The sequence below is a fragment of the Chaetomium globosum genome, genomic scaffold (genome assembly GCF_000143365.1).
Source record: "Chaetomium globosum CBS 148.51 scaffold_7 genomic scaffold, whole genome shotgun sequence".
NCBI classification, from domain to species: domain Eukaryota; kingdom Fungi; phylum Ascomycota; class Sordariomycetes; order Sordariales; family Chaetomiaceae; genus Chaetomium; species Chaetomium globosum.
The window spans coordinates 1,236,163-1,256,455 of NT_165982.1; the positions used below are offsets into that span (position 1 = coordinate 1,236,163).

A 20,293-nucleotide genomic window follows, 5' to 3' on the forward strand; every position below is an offset into this window, starting at 1 on the left:
GGCGTCCGATTTTGAGATTTGCGCGCGCCCGACTTAATATGTCGGCGAGCGCAGGTTTCGGTCGGCTTCACCCCAGCCCCCAACTCGCGCCGGCTCAGCTTCAAGAGGCGAATCTCTCCCTTGTGTCTAACACTTCCTCACCACTTCTCAGTAGGCAACCATGCAGATCTTCGTGAAGACCCTCACGGGCAAGACTATCACCCTTGAGGTGGAGTCGAGCGACACAATCGACAATGTCAAGTCCAAGATCCAGGACAAGGAGGGCATCCCCCCCGACCAGCAGCGCCTGATCTTTGCGGGCAAGCAGCTCGAGGATGGCCGCACCCTCTCTGACTACAACATCCAGAAGGAGAGCACCCTCCACCTTGTGCTCCGCCTGCGTGGTGGTGGCAAGAAGAGGAAGAAGAAGGTCTACACCACCCCCAAGAAGATCAAGCACAAGCGCAAGAAGACCAAGCTCGCTGTGCTCAAGTACTACAAGGTCGACAGCGATGGCAAGATTGAGCGTCTTCGCCGCGAGTGCCCCAACGAGAGCGTGAGTCCACCCCTTTCCCGACCGACACGTCGGTCCATGCTGACTTGTTAGTGCGGTGCCGGTGTCTTCATGGCTGCCATGCAGGACCGCCAGTACTGCGGCCGCTGCCACCTTACCTACGTCTTCGAGAAGAGCGGTTAAAACACTGGCTTGAAGGAGACAGGACAACTCGGGGCGGGAACGGAATTGCAAGGAGTCAGGAACGGGCAACGATCTTTCATGAAATCGGCGTTTATGTACCTTAGGAGTCGGGCATATGCGGGCTCGTACCGGCAAGGAAAATGCAATTTGGGGGCGCGATGACAGACCGGACCACTGGTGTCATCGTCTCAGGCTGTGTAACTGGGTCATGCAGGCAGCTACCTAGCTTATCCAGTCAAGTTCCCGTCCCATTCTAATTATTGGGGAAGCCTTCCCTTAGGTTGTCGTACTTGGTGTGAGGGTATGTGATACAGTTCTCGCGCCACTGGAGCGAATTGGGACCGCCGAGCACGTCGACCACATTCCCAATCAGACTCTCCGGGCCCTCCTTATCAGCACTGCTCTCCCACCACATCCCCACCGCCCAACACCACGGTGCCTGATGTAATCGAGCCTTTGCCCGCGCCAGTCTGCCACGTTATACATAACTCACCTAATACCCTGCGGTCCCGGTGGTAGCAGGTAGCTCGCTGCCGGCATCATAATCCGCCAGCATCCTCGGACCCGTCCAGCGGCAGATCTTGTAGTCGTGCACGCCGTTCTCCCCAGGGTCCCCTCGCCGTCGCCCATGAATGGGCGGGCCCAGGCCGTCGGTGTCCTGGAAGGCGCGGCCGTACAACGGCAGGCCCAGGACGATCTAGTCTGGCCCGACGCCGCCGGCCTACGTACGCCTGCACGGCGGTCTCGGTCGAGAAGGGGGTGCGCGCGGCGTCGTGCCCGCACGGGTACAGGTTCGCCTGGTGGCCCGCCACGCTGTCCCACGACCCGGCGTAGTCGTACGCCATCAGGTTCCAGAAGTCCAGGTACCGGTCCATCCCCGCGATGTCCAGGTTGTTGTAGTTGTGCGCCCCCGCCGGGCAGGCCACCGTCAGTTCGAAGTGGGGCGGGCTGGAGGCGTCGACGGTTCGCGCGTGCTGGTCGAGTGCGTGGCGTACTTCGGCGAGGAGGGAGACGAAGTCGGCCGCTTCTGACGCCGATTGCGGGTATTCCCAGTCGATGTCGAGACCGTCGAAGCCGAGGCGGGAGAGCTGTGGACACGGGAGTTAGTTATGACAGGTGATGTGAGTTGAGAATTGGGGGTGGGGAGGCTTACGATCTCAACGGCAGACGTCGCAAACGTTTGTCTGCCCTGCGGTGTCGAAGCGGGCTGCCTGAAGTTGCTGCTGTAGGTCCAGCCGCCGATGGACAGCAGGAACCTTGAGGTTGCGGATTGCGGCGCTTGAGCAAGTTGAGCTGCTTCATGCAGCCGTACAGGTTGGTGCCCGTGTCATTCCAGCTGTCGCCCTCCCAATGGATGTCGGTGTCGGCCCACGAGTCCGTCATGTACACCTCGCCGGATTCGGGCCGCACGTTGGCGAAGGCGTATAGCACGTGCGTCAGGTTCTCGACGGGCAGGTCCTGCGGCCGGTGTTTGCGGGCGTAGATGGCCCAGTTTACGAAATAGGCTACCGAACGGTAGCCGCCGATGGGTCCGCCGCCCATTGTTGGTGATGGTGTTGATGGGGTCGTCCAGGAGCTGGGAAGGGAGCTTCTCGGGCCAATGAGGATGGCAATAAAAACGACAGATATGGTAAAAACTATGAAGAAGAGGCAAGAATGTCTGATGTATTGGGGCATACGGCAACTTATATGTCACTCTTGACCTCTCTTGTTGTTTGCTTTCTTCGGTGCGAGCTGTCTAAGAGGGCGCCGATTGGGAGCTTGGCAGCGAGGGGGAGGGGCAGGCCACGCCAGTGGGTCCACCTTCACTGAACTCCGCCACCACAGGGACCTGGCCACCGCTGTTTAACTGGACTTCGGAGGGGCGAGCTGCAACCGGCATCTGGTGAAGGAATCACCGGCAACATGCCACTTTGATTTCGTCTTCTACAGCAGCTCAGCCATTAATTTCTTACTTGAAGCGGTCCAGCTAACTCGTGCCAGCGTCAGGTTGAGCTTGGGCAGTCATGGGTGCTTGGCAAACCGCGCCGAGATACTTCGTGCTAACCGCATTGACGTGCCCAGGGGCAGTGCAGCTCTTGTTGCCACGACAGGAGCTCACAGTCGTGTTAAAGGAGACGATGGCGCATTTTCCGTCCCTTTACCCCCCCTTGTTCGCGGAGTCAGCAAGCATGACTAAAACTGGATTTGTTGATGCGTGACAGAGGTGTTGAACTCGCCCGCTTGGTGTTACAGGTGTAACGGGCTGAGCCCTGCAGAGGCCTCGGTGACCCTCGGCTAACCCTAACCCCCGGTAGAAACCCCTGAACATCGCCAGGTCAACGACCACATCAACGACCCCATCGACAGTCCTATCAACAACCCCATTACGCTTACCCCTTTTTCCGAATGCGGATTGCTTTCTTAGCCATAATTCATGAATTCGTGAAATGGAACTACTTTAGTTGGAGCATATCCCGGGCTGAGTTACCAACGATGATAGGGCGCTGCCTATACAACATCTTCGGCCTGCACAGACAATTCATAGTGTGTCGGTGAGGTGGTGATGCTACCCCTTTTCTCAACGACGTAGACACCTTTAGAAGGACTGTTTTTTTGTCTAAACCCCCAATTCTAAATAGGTATACGAGACTGTTACTCATAGTCACACTGAGTCTTTCGCCTCAAATACCTCGGGGTGTTCCTTCATCCACTCAGCAACTTCCTTACATGGCGCAACCCATATTTCCCCATCCTCGCTGATCCTCTTCAAGACATCCTGCATTACTTCAAACTTCTCTTCGCTTGTCTGAAGAGACGGGTGGAACAGTATGGACATGAAACCGCCTGTCTTGACAGTATCATCAATCTTGTCCATCAAGCACTGCTTAAGTTCCTCGGGACTCAGCACTTCCTCCCGCTCCCCATACTCCTTCCGAATCCCACCAAACTTCTCCATATAACAAAAAGCATCCACCGCCTTCCATTCAAAAGGCAACACCACCACCCCCTCCCTCCCCATCCCAAACTCCCCCAACGGCGAGACATACTCCACCCCATACTCCCTCAACAACCCCCAACTCCATTCATTAACCACCCCGCCAGGCGGCCTAAACCCCACATACCGCACCCCCGACTCCCCCGCCGCCCCGGCAACTCCTCTCAAAACTCTCCCTCTCCCGCGCCTCATCCAGCCCACGCCACACCTCATGCTGAAATCCGTGCCACGCGACCCTCATGCCCCGCGCGGGGCCAGCGCCTGCACGGCGGCCGGGTACACGAGCCAGGCTCCAGGCCTCGGCGAAGTAGGTGGCGCGCACGCCGTGCCGGTCGAGCAGGGCCAGCATGCGCGGCAGCTGGTCGGTCACGGCGGGGTGGGTGCCGATCGGGTGCGGCCACGCGCCCTTGAGCACGTCCTGCGCTTCACCGAGGTTGTCCATCGTGAAGGAGATGGCGGCGCTGTAGGGGGCGGGCCAGCGGGGTGGTGGTGGTGGTGGTGGTGGCTTGGGGTTCATGGTGGGTTGTGGAGGGGGTGGGGGGTTGTGGTTTGGGGTTGAGTGGGGTTCACCGTTCGGGGTGGATGGGATTTGGGAATGGGGAACCCGGACCGTTGGTGATTGATGGGGAATTTTGGTTTGGTGGGGATTTTGGGATTAAATATCCGCGAAACGGTTGATGTCCTACGTCCTAAGTGGTAGGTACGGTACTTCGGTGGGAAGGTCCTTCCATGTTCGTACCAAATATGGCTCGTCAGTTGCGAACACCCAATGTTGCCGCGTTGCGTGGGGAGGCTAAGAACTTACCAGCCATCTGGGTCTTTGCCTGAAAGGGTTCATCCAAGGTTTGGAGGAGCATCATGCTGGCCCATGGATTCCGGGTTACGCGTATCCTTTGTATCCCATTCTCCGGGCGCGCGAGTTCCCGCTACTTTCACGCATTCCGCCACGGGCCCCACAAATAGGAACGAGCCTCTCCCCTACGTCCCTTTCAGAGGTTCTTGCTATCTCGCGAGACGCGAATGTTTATGAGAGGCAATACTCGGAAGAGACAACGAGACGAGACAGATGGAGCCTGTTAGTGTGATTGGCGGCCTGCTGCCAAGACGCGGGTTGCGCACAAAAGCTGCCGCCCCCTCCTCTGTTTCCAGGAGAGCCGGCATCCCAGGTTGCCATGCCGAAGAACCCGACTCAGGAATAATCAGGTAAAGGGCGCCATGGCGGACCCCCTAAGTACCATTGCAAACGTATTAGCGGTCCTGAAACTTACGGCGGTCGCGACCCAGTACATCAAAGAAGTCAAGCAAGCATCGTCAGATCGCCTTCGCCTCCGAGATGAACTCCGCAGTGCCACCTGCCTCTTGGAAATGCTCAGAGACAGGTTGGAAGATTCAGAAGATGCCGAAGGCAGTGATGCAGAGACTTTGAAGCCGCTCTCAATCGCCTCGCTTGAAGGAGGAGATGGCCCGCTCGAGCTGTTTAAACGGGTGTTAGAAGAGATCATCAACAAACTCGCACCCCAAAACCGCCTCAGCCGGGCTGCCCAGTCTTTGACATGGCCATTCAATAAAAAGGAAGTTACCGAACTCATATCCACGCTGGAACGACTCAAAAGTCATTTCACTTTAGTCATGCAGAACGACCTCGTGTAAGAGCACAGCACCAACCAGCTCAGTCATTTTACTTCATACGATGCTGACACCGTTTCAGCGAACTCACGAAACTCTCCCATCTCAAACTTGACAGTATACAAACGCAGGTGGAAAACACCAGATCAAGGTCCCGAGACGAAGAGAGCCAGAGGATTATTCTTTGGGTCAGCACGCTGCCCTACCGCCCTCGACATGTCGACGTCCTCGAAACCGCACAGCCCGGGACCGGGACTTGGTTTCTCAACCATCCCACCTTCAAAAGATGGGTCAATGGGACTTCTGCCGCCACACTTTGGTGCCCGGGGATTCGTGGGTAGACCCGAGGGGTTGATCAAAGCTACTCGCGCATGCTGATAATGTTCTCCTCTTCTATGTAGCTGGCGCTGGCAAGACGATATTAGCGTGAGTACCTACCTACTTACCTCCATCGCTAACCCAAGTTTGCCCGCCCTCAAACACGCTAACCGTAAAATTTCAGGTCACTAATAATCGACAACCTAGAGCGAGAGCACAGTTCATCCGATACCCTCTGCACCTATGTGTATTGCAACTACGCCAAGAGGCAAGACCAAACTGCTGTGGCGCTGCTGTCGAGCCTATTACAGCAAGTCCTCCAGCACTCTACTGCTGGGACTTTGCCGGCAGCGGTGGAATCACTCTACCGACTACACAAGAAGCACGGCACGCGGCCGACCCTTGCTCAGGTTACTGACACCTTGCGGGCTTTGACTGCCAAATTCTCCGTCTTCCGCGTCGTTGTGGACGCACTAGACGAATGTGCCGAGTCAGACAACGACGCTCTCCGTTTCATATCTGCCGTTCGGTCCTTGGGTTCATCTGTCAAGGTTCTTTGCACCTCCCGGTTTTCAACTACGTTTGAAAGGTATTTTGATGGCGCTGAGAAGCTCGAGATATCCGCACATAGTGAAGATATCCGGATCTACTTAGACTCGCAAATACAACAACAAGCGGGACTTTCAAGGCATGTCCGAGCTGACCCGAGCTTGAAAGAGGAAATAATCGATGCTATAGTCGAGGAGTTTCACGGAATGTACGCACACCTTGTCCGATTCGTTTCCCGCAAAATGCCCACTGCTCCCTAACTACCTACCTATATGACTGGCAGGTTTCTCTTAGCAAAACTTCATCTCGAATCCCTCTCCACGAAAATCAACCGTAAAGCCATCCGCGTTGCCCTCAAAACATTGCCGACAACCCTCGACGCCACCTATTCCGAAGCCGTTGAACGAATCTCCAATCAAGCTCCAGACCTTGTCGAGGTCGCCGAATCCGTCTTATTTTGGGTTATCTGTGTCAAGCGGCCCCTGTCGGTGCTCGAGTTGCGACATGCGTATGCTACTAGGGAACTTCCTGAGAATACGCCTCTTGAAGACGACGACTTGCCTGACGGAGAGATACTGACGAGTACCTGCGGCGGCCTCATCAAGGTGGACGGGGAATCCCAGACTGTGCGAGTGGTCCACTACACGACCCAAGAATATTTCGAAAGATCCCACGCTCAAAACCTTTTTATGGCGAAGCGAGACTTAGCCAGCATCAGCCTCGCCTATCTTACACTACCAAACTTTTCCGACGGCCCCTGCTTGACGGATAAGACAATGGCTCGGCGGCTGGAACAGTACCCGTTTTTGGACTATGCTTCAAACCACTGGGGCGAGGGCATTGGTAAACTGTCTGACAGCGACGTTGAAAGGATTTGGCATAAGATGAATCAGTTTCTCTCAAACAAGGGTTCGCTGGAAGTCGCCTGCCAAGTTCAATACCTACCACGCATCCGCTATTCGTACTGGAGCCAAGAGTATCCGAGAAACGTCCCGCCCCTTGTTGTTGCCGCAAGTTTCGACATGCCGCAAATTCTCCAAAAGCTCATCACTGGTGGCGGTCTCGACGTTGAGTCCTGTGGAACGGACCGGGTGACAGCCCTCAATCGTGCCGCTGCCTGTGGCCATGCCGACAACATTAGAACCCTGGTTGGACAAGGGGCTGACCTAGAGGCTCGCGACTACATGGAAGAGACCGCCTTGCAGAAAGCTGCCGGGAAAGGAGCCGTAGATGCTCTCCGAACTTTGATAGATGCGGGCGCAGATGTCAACGCCCGATCGCCCGACTGGACATCGCTCATGCACGCTGTTTCCTCGGCGAATCTTGAGGCTGTCGAGATGCTAGTCCTCGCAGGAGCGGACTCTGCGGTCGAGACACCGTGGGGCGAAACCGCGTTAACGCTTGCATTGACCAACGGCCAGAAAGCCATCGCGAAGTTCCTTGCGGACCAGGGGATTCCCCTTCCACGAAATCCCGCTGGACGCCGTGCCTCCCGAACCGCCTCCCGCAAAGGAATGTTCGACCTTATACAACGACTCACAGCCGATTATGGAACAGTTGCCGCTGAACCACTGCAGCGCCAATCAACCAGAGTAGCCACAGCCTTGACAAAGATTCAGGAGGAAGAAGAGCCCCCAGACACAATCGCAACACGCGTCCCTATCCCTATCCCTGAGCAACCCGGGTTCCGGAGAGCCGATGAGGAATTTGAAGACTACTTCTTGCGTTCATTAGAAGGACTATCATACAGTGTTGGTTTCACGACCATGTACGAAATGGGGGATTTGCTTGGAAGTGGCCACTTTGCAGATGTTCACTTTTGTACCAACCGAGTGACTGGAGTGAGGGCCGCTGTCAAAGTCTACAATGTCACCAAGCGACCGGAGCCCTTGGTGATCGGATCTATGCGCAACGAGGTTGCGATTCTTTCGGAGCTGCGAGAGAATTCTCATCCGGCGATTCTCCAAATCATGCATCCTTTTGCTGACCACAATACTGGGAGAGTACTCATTGTCACAGAGCTGGCCCCTGGGGGGGAACTATTCCACCTAATCATACGACGAGGAAAGTTGTCGGAACAACAAACCCGCAGAATCTTTGTGCAGCTCTTGTCGGCGGTGGAGTTTTTAGTAAGTCCCACACTTCTTCTGCATTGCCCCGGGATGCCCTAGCAATGCAGTAACTTACCTGTGCATAGCATAACCACGGCTTGATACACAGGGATATCAAACCGGAAAACATACTTCTATCTGACGAAGAGAGCTTGTCGATAAAGCTCGCCGATTTCGGTATTTCCAAGCGCGTTCCTGACGATTCAGGTCCCTGGCATTACAACGCAACGCTGTGCGGAACACCAAGTTGTACGTCTAGGCCTAGCATTCTTTTCCTCTTTGCGGGCCAATCTCCATATTATACTAATCGTGATGTTAGACGTGGCTCCAGAGATACTTGCCAAACCCTCTTCCCGTCGGAGGTCTGGGACCCCAACGGATATCTGGTCCTGCGGTGTCGTGCTGTACGTCTGTCTCTGTGGGTTTCCGCCGTTCTCGGACGAACTCAGGACCCCGAAATTTCCCTACGACCTCGCCGACCAGATTAGGGGGGCAATGTTTGATTATCCCTCCCCTTACTGGGACTCCGTCGGTGATCCAGCCTTGGACTTGATCGACAACATGATCATCGTGGACATGGAGAAGCGATATTCCGCCCGACAGTGTTTGGAACACCCGTGGATGGCAAACGATGCACCGACAATACTGGAAGGGGAAGAGGGTGTAAGGTCGGCCAGCCCTGAGCTACTGACCTAATAATTGGAGAGGGCTTCATCAGGCACACTCTTGGACTACTTCACGTACCTATCCGGTGCCATCCGTGATGTTGAGCCGGTTATGAGGAAGTCAACTACTTATCGGTGATCAATGGATCCAGGACCGGTTATCAAGCTGTAGTAGTTGAAAGGGTACGAGTCACATTAGAAATTACTGGGATGGAGTAGGTGCACAGGTCCAGGCTAATATTACAAACCCTTTGACTATGCGCCTTACTACTTGTTCTTTACCAGGTGATGTTCTGTTTCAGCCCCTATCCCCTGAATGGACAAAATGATGGCCCCTGGAAATGTCACCTCCAGCTGCACTCGCAAACTACCCATCCTACGCTTCACACCAGGGGGATGTTCCACGGACAAAGGTTGTAACAATAGATTTTTAGCAAATGGAACAAACGTTGAAGGAACCCAGGATAATGAGGTGTTGGAATCCGAGTCCTCGATATTTGAGTATATAACTGATAGTTACCATGTATTGGGTTAATATCAGATCATTACGACTTTATCGATCTACCACCCGCCACAAGGCTTACAAAGAAGCAGTACGGGAAAGAAACCACGTTGACAAATTGGCCGACCAGTCCGCCCACGCTTCTTCGACTGGGCAGGGAGCCCGGAAGGAGAACTCTTCCATATCATTCCAATCTGGATTCTCTCCTCGTCCGGCTAAGACTTTTGATGAGATGGGCGTTCCATTTCACGAGGATGTGCCTGAGCCTTCGGGGACCAAGACCAAGGGGCTGGCTTCCACCTTGCGAAACATTTTGAACTTGAGAATAAGTGTAGAGAAGGCGAATGCAAAGTTTTTAAAAACGAGGGAAAACAGCAAGAGAACTTGGCCGAAGGTTCAAGGCGCAGGTAACCCCCAACACTCAAATCCCGGCTTTAAAACTTCATCTTCCGTGGCTACCAGCAACAGAAGCAAGGCCACTCCCATCCCGATCGATGGCTTTCCATTAACAACAACCAAAGAGGACAGTAAAGGAAAGCCAGTGGCGTTCAATAATTCCGTGGTAGCAATCTAAACTAACCTGAAAAAAAGTCACATCATTTTTATCTTGTTTTTTGCTATTCTATGGAATTGTGCCGTGTCTAAATCAGCCGTGAGACCAAGTGATCCGTAAGACCAAATAACCTGAGACCCAGGCAAGTCAGGGGTCTTATATGTACTGCGTACATACAATGCCCCACACCCGGTGCGTCGTCCTCTCCGTCTGGCCTGGATCGCAGGAAGTGCCCGGGCTTGGGCGGGTTGGGACCCCTCCGCAAGCTCGACAATTGCCGGGTTGGAGAGGACGAGTGCATCACCTCTATAGCGACCCATGCCACCGAGGATTGTATGGAGGTATGGTCCCTAAGTACTTAGGTACGGTACCTAGGCAAGTATTCCGTAGTTGTTGAGTGTAGGGAGGGTTGCGATAAACTTGCGAAAAATCGGGCGTGAGAATTGCGCGCCATTCACTGGGTGGCTCGGGTGGCTCGGTACCAATCGAGGATCAGGGACGCAGCCCCAAACCCAAGCAAGCACAGCCACCCCCGCCAGTGAGAAATTAGCCTTGCCAAAAGGATGGGCAGCCGAATTGGGGACACAATCTGACAGTGCACGCACCAAGGAGGCCTCTACTTCCCACGACAAACAGTAATCCGCGAAACATAAAATCAACAACAGCTGTGGAAGATTTGTCCACCCTTATCATTGCAATACGTGCATTTTATGATTCAGATCATCAATTCCCGAACTTTTGCATTGCATACCAAGCAACCGCATCATGTCGCAGCCGCCTTATTATGGTCAACCGCCGCCGCAAGGCTACGGTGCCCCGCCTCCGGGTGGGCCCCCGAACACCGGCGCGCCGTATCAACAATACCCACCTCCGGGACCTCCCCCGGGCCAAGCACCGGGCCAAGCGCCGGGTCAGGCGCCATACCAGCAGCACCAGCCATACTATGGCTATCAACCTGCGCCCGTAAGCCCGCAACCCGGCGGCCAATACCAGCCTCCCCCGCCCGGCGGCCAGCCAGGTCAATACCAAAACCAGCAATACCCCCCGAACGCGCAATATGGTCAACAACCGCCGCCTCAAAACGTTCCGTATGGTCAGCCTCCTCCCCAAGGCGCTCCATACGGCCAACCTCCTCCGCAGGGCGCTCCGTACGGCCAACAGCCTCCTCAGCACGCGCCGTATGGGCAGCCTCTGCCTTCGAACGCGTCATACGGCCAGCAGCCTCCTCCCTCCGGCCAGTACGGTCCGCAGCCTCCATACGGCCAACAGCAAACGGGCTACGCCCCACCGCCTCCCCAAGGTTACCCTGTAAGTATTTGGTCGTGCTTTTCTTGACCCTTTTGTCGCCAGTCAGACTGACAACCACAAAGCCTCAGGGACAACAGCAGTGGCAGGCTCCTCCTCCGCAACACCCTCCGCATGGCACCTCCGGATATGGGGCCCCGGGGTATAGCGCCCCGCCGGTTCAACCCACGCCTGCATCCCAAGGCTATGACGTGGGCCAGAAAGCCTATGCCCAACCCGTCCACACCGCTGTCGACGTCGAGGACCTACGCCGCGCCATGAAGGGCATGGGCTGCGACGAGAAGGCCCTGATCCGAGTTTTCACTAAGCCAGCGTACGCCAACCCTTGGGCACTGCAGCAGCTGGTGCGGGACTACAACAGTCGCTTCCTCCGCAACCTGATCGAAGACATCAAGAGCGAAACCCGCAGCGACCTCGAGACGGCGCTGCTGGCTCTCTTGCGCGGTCCCCTTGGGCACGACGTCTACCTGCTCGACAAGTCGCTCAACCGCCTGGGCACGGACGAGGACACGCTCATGGACGTGCTGCTGAACCGAAGCAACGCCGACATACGCGCCATCGCGGCCGAATACAAGCGCACAACGCACCGCGAGCTGCTCACAGACATCAAGGAGGACGTGGACGACGCGCTGTTCCGGCTGTGCAGCATGTTGGTGGCGGGGACGCGGGCCGAGGACGCGGCGCCGGTGCTGCCGCACGAGGTCGACGCCAAGGTCACGGAGCTGCAGCGCGCGACCGAGGGCATGATCGGGGCCAACGCCGTGTCGGTGGCCCAGATCTTTGCCAGCAGCAGCAACGCCCAGATCGCCGCCCTCGCCGACGCCTACCAGCGCAAGTACCACCGATCCCTGGAGGAGGTCATTGAGAAGGAGTTCCGCGGCGACATGGAGGACGCCCTGCTGCGCATGCTGATGGCCGGTCAGAACCGCGCCTCGTCCGATGCTATGCGGCTGCGCGAGTCGCTGACCAAGAGTAAGGACAAGCTGTTCATCAATCGCATGGTCAGCCTGTACTGGGACCAGCCACGGCAGGCGGCGGCGAAGGAGGCGTATCGGAGGAAGTACGGGACGTCACTGGCGAGGGATGTGCGGGATTTGCTGAAGGGTGATTTGGAGGATATGATGCTGGCACTGCTACGGGAGAAATAGAGGGTCGGTAGTCGATATTTATGATAATTATCACGGCATTGCGGTGAATCAAGGGCGTCGAGGCGTCCTGTTCACTGAATGGGAAGGAACTCTTCGTCAACAATGGGCCTTGACCGTTGTTAATTCTTGGGTGCCCAGGCTTGCGTTTGACGCCGATGCCGACCCCACTTTCACCCCGACTGAGACGCTCAAAACTCAATTCGTCATCACTCAATTCTTCACTCGTCACCATAACCCATCAATCCGCCTCGGACTCAACCCTCAACCCCAAAATGGAAGAACTCACCCTCCTCATCCTCGGCGCAGGCTGGACAGCCACCTTCCTCATTCCCCTCCTCGAATCCCGCAACATCTCCTTCGCCGCGACCACCACAACAGGCCACCCCGTCGCCGGCGCCCCCACCCTCACCTTCAAATTCGACCCCTCCGCTCCCGAGGACCAAACCCGCGCCGCCATCGCCGCCCTGCCCCGCGCCCGCCACGTCCTCATCACCTTCCCCCTGAAGGGCACCGGCCCCAGCAAACTCCTCCTCGAGACCTACGCCAACACCCACCGCAGCGCCGCCGCCGCCGAACCCAACTCATCATCCCCATCCCCATCCCCATCTCCATCCCCATCTCCATCCACCCCACGCTTCATCCAACTCGGGCAGCGCGGGCATCTGGCAGCCCGACTCGCCCTACCAACTCCAACACCCCCAATCCCCCACCCCCCAACAACACCCCCCAGCAACCGCAACCCCCCCCTGGAAAACCCGGGCACTCCCCCTACGCCGCCGACGACCCGCGCGCCATCGCCGAGGACGAGCTGCGCGCGCTCCGGCGGGTGTGTGTTGGTGTCTGGCCGGGCTGTGGGGGCGGCTCGCGCACCGGTGCGGGGGTGGGCGGGCCGTGTCGCCGGCGACGAAGGAAGGCGGTGAGGGGGAAAGAAGGAGTCTGCATTTGGTGCATGGGGTGGGATGGTGGCCCAGGGTGGTGGTGAAGGGTGGTGGAGGGGGGTGGCGTTGCTTGGTGATTCTGGGGGGGGGTGGTCGGTGGTGGGTGATGGGGTGAAGGGGTGGATTTTGGGAGAGGGTAGGCAGGGGGGCATGCGCTGGTTGGTGACGGATGGGGTTTGTGTATGACTGGTGGGCGCTGTTGGCGGGGTGGGCGGAGAGGGAGGATGGGGGGGTCATGGAGCAGGCGCGGTGGGTGTTTGAGTTGATGCGGGAGGAGGGGGTGAGGGCGTTGCCGAGGTCGATGGAGGCGTTGGGGAGGTGTTATGATACGCGGGAGTTCTGGGAGGCGTTCGGGCTGGTGCCGTTGAAGGGGAGGATTGTGTGATGATACTTGTGTTTGTTTGTGTGAGGGATCTGTTAAGGGAGAAATATTCAGCATCATTCTGGAGTTTTGCTACACTGCTACATTGAACTTAAAAAAAAAAGAAATATGGACGCGGCCGCTGCATCCGGAACGAAAGGGCTGTCGGATGTTCACAACGCCTCTGTGTCATCCAGTCAGGTCTCCAGCAGCATCGTCGAGGAAAAAGAAGCTCTGAACGAGATAAAAGATTGCGTCAGCCGCGAATCGAACGCGGGGCCCATCGATGGCAACGATGGATTTTACCACTAAACCACTGACGCTGGTTCCTGATTGGATGCCTTTTCAGGTCCGTTTTCGTATTGAACAGCAGTGATCGTGCCCGTTCGCGCGGGCACGCCAAAGGAGCCTGGAGGAACTTGCCGGCTGCAGGTAGGCCCCATAGCGGAGTCAACGATGTAATTGTCTTTTTTTTTTTTTTTTTTTTTCATTTCATGATGGTTATTGACGAATGCTGGGAAAGTAAGGAAAGGTGGTTTCTGTTGGAAATCCAACAGCCAGAGTAGCGATACTTCTGAACAGGGCGCGCAACGTAGTGCAAGCAAGGTCACTGATACGAGGCTTCAATCCGTGATGCAATTGTCTGACAGTCTGATTGATGTAACTGGAAGAAAGGAGATCCTCTGTGCCCTGAGAAACGCTGCATTGGGCCCAGTCTGGTGGGCCCAATAAGCCCCTGTCATTGACCCGCCGTACCGTATCTTCAGCCACCCGTTTTGTGCAACACCTCGCAGGGGGACGTGACGGAGGGCAGGGGGGGGATCCACCGCTGGGGCAGTCGTCACGTGGTCCTGGACCTCGGGGACGACAACCCCGGCTGCAAAATCTGAGCCCCCCTCATTTCTAGATAGAAGAACATGATCCAACTGAACCACGAATGTAGCACGTCCCTCCAGAGAGAAGGAATTTGCCCTGTGTTTCTAACGCTATCGCGATACCTGGTATTCCCTACAAATTGATTTCTCGCGAACGAAGTGTTTGTCGATTGTCGCGAAACACTTTTACTTCCGCTATGGGCGGGGTTGACGGGTTGACAGTTATCATGGACAACAGCGCCGCACCGGTGGCGCGCAAGATGTGTCGTGGATGCCGCACCGAAAAAGACATCGGCCAGTTTCATGACCTTCGCGGTAATGGGAAGGTTGTTACACAGTGTTTAGAATGCCGGAACAAACGGAAGCTTCAAGTAAACCCTGTCCTGACTTCGTTTCTTTGCCTTACCTAGACCGTCGCAGCATACCATAGTTATCCCGAGCCAGCATTGCATCATTGCAGGTAATCGGCCGGGAAAGCTCTGCGCCTGCTCCAATGCCTGCACTACGACCTCTCGTGCCCGCACCTCGCCATAACCTCACGCACGGCGTCCTTGCTAGCATGTTTCCCAAAGGCGGCCGAGTTGCAACAGATACTCCAGATATGGCGACTGCTCGGGACCAACGTGCTGCGATCCAGCGTCGCCATCGCGCGGCAGCAAGACGAAGACCAAGCCCCGTTTCGGCGGGCCTTGGAAGAACTGCGAAAAGCTGATGTGTCAGTACCCTCCTGGGAGCTCCTCGCTTCGAGGTGTTCTGTCAAGCTCTCTCCCGAGGAGGTTGACAGCTTTGCTGATGCGCTTCGCATCTATCCCACCAAGACCCAGGTCGTCGAGTACAACCACCAACACATGCTTGGCCTGGACAGCCCCGCCATTCAGGTCGAGGCAAAGCACGAGGGTGTTGGTGCGGAGGAGGTTGAATCCTCAAATGCCGGCAACTTGGCCAAGCGCTTGCCCTTGTGTGTTGGTTGCAGGGTGATGCTAACGCGGAACTTGTGGGCGGACGTCGGGCTCGTCAACGGTGCGCAAGGCACAGTCTACGACATATCCTGGAAAGAAGGTGCTGACGTGCTGCGAGACCCGCCCGAGGTCATCATGGTGGCCTTCGACGACTACGACGGCCCCGCCTTCACGATGCCGAACGGGGAGCCGCTCCGCAGTGGAGAGAAGCTGGTTGTTCCCATCCTCCGAGTGCGGCAGGACTTCATGGTCGGCGCCAACTCATGTTCAAGAGAGCAGTTCCCGCTGTTGGTCAGCTATGCGATCACCGTCCACAAGTCACGGGGCATCACTATCGACGAGGTTGTCTGCGATATCTCTGCGCCGGAGTTCGCTTCTGGTCTCTCCTACGTGGCGGTTTCCCGGGTGAAGACACTGGGTGGGCTAATGTTTGAGAAGCCCTTCGACCGCAACAGGATCTATCGCGAGTCACCATCACGAGCTATGGGGTTGAAATTGTCCGATCACGCTATCAGGCAACTGCAGGCGTTAGATGCTGTGGCGGTGGGTTTATAAGTAGCGACGAGGAGAGTGTAGAGGCATGAGTACTTAGAATATAATAGAAATGATTGGTATAAGTGTGATGAGAAGGTCAAGTGGATGGAGTTGTTGGCCGACGGACAGATATTGGCGCTTCGTCTCTCCCGTATTCAACCCTAACCCGGATTGTCCTCCGGAGAGGGACAGGAAAATTGCCAGGAGCGGGAGAGAGGAAGGAAGCGCCCCGTAGCGTAGCGAAGGGCTGTGCGACTGACGAACGAAGCGACGCCAGCAATTTTATCCCAACAGTCCACCCCTCCTAATGCCGTCCAGATTCGCGACACTTGCATTTCTCCGCCCTCATTTTTTCATCAATGCCCCAAAACCCAGTGTGAAGAGAAGAGATAGCGCCAAAGGGGCCACCAACAAACGCCGTCGCCGCATGCCACCCGAGGACCGCAGCTATAATTCCACGATAACACGGTAAGGGAGACTGAAGATATTTCAATGGAAAGGAAAGCACGAAAGAAGCAACAAAACGCCTGAAACTACCATCATTCGATGGAGCTTGGAAAACTCTAACCGCCGACGGTAGTTTTCCCGTTGCGGGATCTGTCGCGCCTCGTCGCGATGGCTCGCAAAGAAAGGGCAAGGCCGCGCCCGGGACTGCGAAAAATGCTACACAGGGGGAGCCTGCCCCACCTACCGAAGGAGCTCAACCAATCACAACGAAGGACAGCGACGAAGAGATGGAAGATGACATTTACAATGGCCCCAACCCTCTACACGACGAATCAGACGAGGTACTTGCAGGGACAATAGTTCACTTGGCCAAGGAACCAAACGAGGCGGCCTCCCAAGTAGTGGCGGACGAGATCATGACACGGCTGCGGAGGCTGCGTAGACTGGAAAGCGGAAAGGCACCAGAGACGGGAAGCGTGGGAATCGACGTTACGAGGATTCAAGAAAGCATCGTGGACGCCGTGGTGGACGGTGTCGGACAAGGGACAGGGAGGGCCATGGATGAAGTGAGAAAACAGATGCAGGAGGTCCAGAAGGAGTTGCAAGAGGCCCGGAGGGAATTGCAAGACCAGAGAAAGAAGCAAGCTCCTGCACCAGCAACAACGGTAGCCCGGTCGTGGGCTGCAGTGGTGGCTGGGGAAGGGGAGCTCCCGAAGAAGATCATACCGGGCGGCTCAACAAGGAAATACTGGTGAGGGGATCTATAGAGCCGTCGCTGACCCGGAGGTCTCCACAAGAGATCGTCCAGGCGGTCAACGGGGCTTCCGAGAGGAAGGGAGCAGTGGCACCACGCAAGCTCCCTAGCGGGGGTGTTATCGTCACTTTTCAAGATGCTGAAACGAAAGAATGGCACGCGAAGAACGCAGGATGCATCGGAACGGCGTTTGGAGAGGTGGCGAAAGAGGCAAAGCGGACATTTGCGGTTTTGGTGAAAGGGATGTTGAAGAGAGACTTGAGGGACGTCACAGAAGCGGCATTCGGCAAGCAGCTGGGGCTGCAGTCGGTGGAATGAGTCAAGTTCCGAATTCCAACGGTCGAGGGAGTCACGAGAGCGACGGCACTGGTTACTATGACCAGTCAGGAAGAATCGAAGAGGGCCTGCGAGGAGGGAGTGGTTTGGCGGGCCCAGATGCTCAACTGCGAGTCGTACTGGTCTGCGCTGCAGGCTACCCAGTGCTATAGGTGCTGGAAATGGGGTCACACCCAACGGTTCTGCAAGAAGTCTGCGCTGTGCCCGCGCTGCGGCACAGCGGCCCATGGGGGAGGCGGGAGGGCGGGGGAAGCCCAATGCCCAACCCACGGCAACGAGATTCCATACTTTTGTCCGTGCTGCTCAGGGAAGCACCCGGCCTGGGTACGGTGTTGCCCGGAAGCAGTGAAGGCCCGGGGTGCGGCGGGGGAGGCATACCATTTCCGGCCTCGAACCTTTGAGCTTGCTTTGCAGCAACAAACACAACAGCAGCAAGAGAGACTACTACCGAGGATGCGGAGCGTCACATTCCGGGGTGCGTCCACCCTGGAGGAGGCCGACGATGGCTTCCAAGAAGCGGGAAAAAGGAAGAGACCACGGGGCCGACCCCCCGGCTTTCTCATAGCCCAGGAGGAGGCTGCAAGGAGTTCGAGGCAAGGAAAGCTGACCTTTGCGAGGAAGGTTGATACGGATCTGACCGGATACCGAGGAGACGGTGTTGGGGGCCTAGGAGTTACGACTCCAGAGGCCGCGGATACCTTGGAGGCGGACGGTCAGGATGTCGGAATGCAGGGAGCTGGGTAGGCTCCCTTCATCCGTAGCACGACGAATTCTGAAGAGACGGGCCAAGGTAACATCGGTACAGGTTTTTAGTCCGACTGGGAAACCAGGACGGTTTTCCTGTACAACTAGCTAGATAGTTGGACCGGCGAGCCCAAGGGCATAGCGGTGTAGGAATAATAATATAATTCCACGATCAGGGACGCGACCGAAGCAATACCACAGCAGCGAATACTCCGGCCGCACAAAACCGAGAAACCTCTGAATTATGTTTGGTCTTCGCCAGAGACTTCCGACTCTTCTAACCATGAGCTGCCTGAGTCCCCTGTGCCTCCCGAGTCTCCTGCATCTCCCGTGCCTCCCGAGTCTCCTGCGTCTCCTGTGCCTCCTGAGTCTCCTGCTTCTCCTGGGCCTTCTAGGTCTCCTGGGGACGTCCACGACAGCATCCCCGACGGCAAATCCATCGCCTCCAAATGGCATCTTCTACCCCGAGGAGTCCAGGGGCCCCAAGCCGACCTGGAACCCGCGCCACACTTGATCGAGAAGTGGTACAATAATCCCTTGGTGGTCGGTCCTCTCGTGGATTGGCACCGAGAGATCGTATCCCTTCGTCGGCCTGTGCACTTGGACACTCTCAAAACCTTCTGACCGAGGGTCTGTGCCTCCATCTCCGTCATCACATCCCGCAATTTTTACCCACATGAAAGCCTTGACTGGATGACCCTCGACGTTGAGACCCGGGACCATGATGGAGACCTGGACGCCGAAGGCCAAGGAATACATGAGAGTCAAACCATGGGGTCAGTCCATCGTTTCTTCTACTTCTGTAAACACAAAAGACCTGGCTGCTGACTTGCCGCATGGTTTTGGAGAATATTGGTCGAAGAGTTGTTCGAGGGTTCGGGAGAAAAAGAAGTCTGGAAGCCGTACGCCGAATTTCTTCGCATGATCGAACGTCAGTTCCCTTTCACATTTCTTTCACCAGCTCTGTCCTCCGTGCTGCCCCAACCCCATTGCCCCAAGCCGCCTGGACCCATTCTTCCCAAACCACTAACGTTTTCCAAGCCCTTCATCACCTTACACAAGACGACATCGATGAGCGTGTGGATGACACACTTGGTGAGCGGGTGATGGGCCGCCCTGGAGGTTGGCGGGGTCACGGCACGTCGGATAAAAGGCAGGGCTGTGCTTTGGCGCTCCCTGACCATGAATCTCATGGGCGTAGCCTTGCACACCGACGCACGCTACAGCGTCAAATACGTGACCGAGCGTATCACTCGGAAGCTGGGGCGCTGGATGAAATCCCAGAATCCGGAGGATCAAAAGATCCTCGATGAAGACCTCCGGATACTTGCCGAGTGGTCCATCAAGCTAGACTGGTACGCGAGCCATTCCCCCCAGTGCCACTACATCTTCGAAGCAGCCCTAACTAACCCTTTTAAAACAAACTAGGCACCTCCACTGCAACCATCAGATGTTCGACTTCCGATTTCGCGACCCGGCGACCAAGAAACCCTACGGATTTCCTTAAGGAATCGGAAAATGGTATGCTGCTACACACTGGGGCATTGGGTGACGGGCATAAGGAAGGACGCCCCGTAGACTTGGTCGTAGAGCCTTCACTCTATCTTTGGGGTGATCCTTCATGACCACTAGAGAGCTGGTCCTCGGCGACGTCTTGCAACCTCGGCAGAATGGTGGTGAGGGTCAACACGTCCTTTTAGGGTAGATGGATTACAATGGCGGCAAGCAAACCCTGGGGTGATGGGGGAAGGGATTCTTTGTTTTGGGTGCTGTTTTAAGGTTCGCCGGTAGTTTTAGGTTTGAAGCATTCAACTTGTGTAGTTGCAAAGCCATTCCCTAGCAAGCTGCTAAGGTGCACGAAGCCACTAGTTGTTGCTCCAGAATAGAGAGGGGAAGTCTCGACATATCCACCTTA

At 56.2% G+C, this 20,293-nt stretch overlaps 8 protein-coding genes and 1 non-coding gene across 9 annotated transcripts; 6 read left to right on the forward strand and 3 right to left on the reverse strand.

The window, feature by feature from the left end:
• Nucleotides 1–160: 160 nt before the first annotated feature.
• On the forward strand, nucleotides 161–539 carry CHGG_09977 (ubiquitin; the record flags this gene model as incomplete). The annotated part of the gene is made up of 2 exons (XM_001227903.1): nucleotides 161–386; nucleotides 490–539. 2 exons carry the CDS (start codon nucleotides 161–163, stop codon nucleotides 537–539), a joined length of 276 nt encoding a protein of 91 aa, XP_001227904.1.
• A 390-nt stretch (nucleotides 540–929) lies between these two features.
• CHGG_09978 (uncharacterized protein) lies at nucleotides 930–2,218 on the reverse strand (the record flags this gene model as incomplete). The annotated part of the gene is made up of 3 exons (XM_001227904.1): nucleotides 930–1,050; nucleotides 1,406–1,764; nucleotides 2,087–2,218. The coding sequence occupies 3 exons, from the start codon at nucleotides 2,216–2,218 to the stop codon at nucleotides 930–932; spliced, it is 612 nt and encodes a 203-aa protein (XP_001227905.1).
• Nucleotides 2,219–3,320: 1,102 nt separating this feature from the next.
• On the reverse strand, nucleotides 3,321–4,170 carry CHGG_09979 (uncharacterized protein; the record flags this gene model as incomplete). The annotated part of the gene is made up of 2 exons (XM_001227905.1): nucleotides 3,321–3,635; nucleotides 3,781–4,170. 2 exons carry the CDS (start codon nucleotides 4,168–4,170, stop codon nucleotides 3,321–3,323), a joined length of 705 nt encoding a protein of 234 aa, XP_001227906.1.
• Nucleotides 4,171–4,868: 698 nt separating this feature from the next.
• On the forward strand, nucleotides 4,869–8,953 carry CHGG_09980 (uncharacterized protein; the record flags this gene model as incomplete). The annotated part of the gene is made up of 7 exons (XM_001227906.1): nucleotides 4,869–5,299; nucleotides 5,362–5,612; nucleotides 5,681–5,705; nucleotides 5,782–6,354; nucleotides 6,430–8,275; nucleotides 8,344–8,506; nucleotides 8,577–8,953. The coding sequence occupies 7 exons, from the start codon at nucleotides 4,869–4,871 to the stop codon at nucleotides 8,951–8,953; spliced, it is 3,666 nt and encodes a 1,221-aa protein (XP_001227907.1).
• Nucleotides 8,954–10,742: 1,789 nt separating this feature from the next.
• CHGG_09981 (uncharacterized protein) lies at nucleotides 10,743–12,430 on the forward strand (the record flags this gene model as incomplete). Its single annotated transcript, XM_001227907.1, has 2 exons — nucleotides 10,743–11,285; nucleotides 11,354–12,430. 2 exons carry the CDS (start codon nucleotides 10,743–10,745, stop codon nucleotides 12,428–12,430), a joined length of 1,620 nt encoding a protein of 539 aa, XP_001227908.1.
• Nucleotides 12,431–12,702: 272 nt separating this feature from the next.
• Nucleotides 12,703–13,350, forward strand: CHGG_09982 (uncharacterized protein; the record flags this gene model as incomplete). Its single annotated transcript, XM_001227908.1, has 1 exon — nucleotides 12,703–13,350. One exon carries the CDS (start codon nucleotides 12,703–12,705, stop codon nucleotides 13,348–13,350), a length of 648 nt encoding a protein of 215 aa, XP_001227909.1.
• A 631-nt stretch (nucleotides 13,351–13,981) lies between these two features.
• On the reverse strand, nucleotides 13,982–14,052 carry CHGG_11243. Its single transcript has one exon. It is a non-coding gene; the product is annotated as a tRNA-Gly (tRNA).
• A 779-nt stretch (nucleotides 14,053–14,831) lies between these two features.
• Nucleotides 14,832–19,002, forward strand: CHGG_09983 (uncharacterized protein; the record flags this gene model as incomplete). The annotated part of the gene is made up of 6 exons (XM_001227909.1): nucleotides 14,832–14,930; nucleotides 15,204–16,106; nucleotides 16,480–16,565; nucleotides 16,678–17,295; nucleotides 17,682–18,374; nucleotides 18,555–19,002. The coding sequence occupies 6 exons, from the start codon at nucleotides 14,832–14,834 to the stop codon at nucleotides 19,000–19,002; spliced, it is 2,847 nt and encodes a 948-aa protein (XP_001227910.1).
• Nucleotides 19,003–19,569: 567 nt separating this feature from the next.
• Nucleotides 19,570–19,885, forward strand: CHGG_09984 (uncharacterized protein; the record flags this gene model as incomplete). The annotated part of the gene is made up of 2 exons (XM_001227910.1): nucleotides 19,570–19,733; nucleotides 19,807–19,885. 2 exons carry the CDS (start codon nucleotides 19,570–19,572, stop codon nucleotides 19,883–19,885), a joined length of 243 nt encoding a protein of 80 aa, XP_001227911.1.
• Between the last annotated feature and the right edge of the window lie 408 nt (nucleotides 19,886–20,293).